Source organism: Hipposideros armiger, unplaced genomic scaffold (genome assembly GCF_001890085.2).
Source record: "Hipposideros armiger isolate ML-2016 unplaced genomic scaffold, ASM189008v1 scaffold_856, whole genome shotgun sequence".
In the NCBI taxonomy this organism is placed as follows: domain Eukaryota; kingdom Metazoa; phylum Chordata; class Mammalia; order Chiroptera; family Hipposideridae; genus Hipposideros; species Hipposideros armiger.
In genome coordinates this window covers 627,386-628,088 of record NW_017732206.1, presented here as the reverse complement: position 1 = coordinate 628,088, position 703 = coordinate 627,386, and the positions used below count along the sequence as shown (strand labels likewise).

The window sequence follows — 703 nt, the reverse complement described above, 5'->3', positions numbered from 1 at the left end:
CACCTCAAGCTTTAAAAGGCTGAATACCGCGCCCGATCCGCATACTGCTCCCGCTCATACCGGGCCATGTCGTACAGGGAATTCCGCGCGGCCGCCGAAGCTTGGGACAACTCACTCTCATGCCCGTAACCGTAGCCCTCTCCAACAGTGGGGACTGGGGCTGCAGTGCGACGCAGGGGGCTCCGATCCCTCCCGTAATATGAAGTGGAAGCTGCAGTAACAGCAGCAGCGGCTGCTGCAGCAGCAGCAGCTGTAGCAGCAGCAGCTCCTGAGGTCGGCAACAGGTGTCTATCGTAGGGATCGAGAGAGGTGGAGGTGAGGTGACTGGCCATGGCTGTATTCTGGACTTGTGGCAGCTGGGACAGGGTCTGCTCTGCGTAATTATACGCGGAAGCAGCTGCAGCCGCCACTGCCTCATAGGACCGGGAAGCACGACAGCGCTTGTAGTAGGCATCGAGCGCTCCGTACGTGTTGTTGTAATACAACGAATCCCCATAGCTCATGGTGTAAGGCGTACGCACTGCTCCATATTGCTCATTATATTGCTCGGTAAAGTCTGCCACTCGGCCCGAACGATCTATCGGACACTCTTTGGACCAGTGCCCCTCTTTCCCGCACCGATAGCAGCCGCTCTGGTCTCCCATCCCGGGCGCAGTCCTAAGCCGGCTGGTGGACAACTGCACGTGCATTCGTTTGCCTTGAA

At 58.3% G+C, this 703-nt stretch overlaps 1 protein-coding gene across 1 annotated transcript in view; it reads right to left on the bottom strand.

The window, feature by feature from the left end:
* Positions 1–703, bottom strand: part of LOC109374685 (RNA-binding protein 4-like) — a 12,835-nt gene continuing 12,132 nt past the window's right edge. Inside the window, exon 2 of the mRNA XM_019629450.1 lies at positions 1–697. Coding sequence (XP_019484995.1) covers positions 12–697 — 686 coding nt within the window. The 3' untranslated portion in view covers positions 1–11. The remainder of the gene's footprint in view (positions 698–703) is intronic.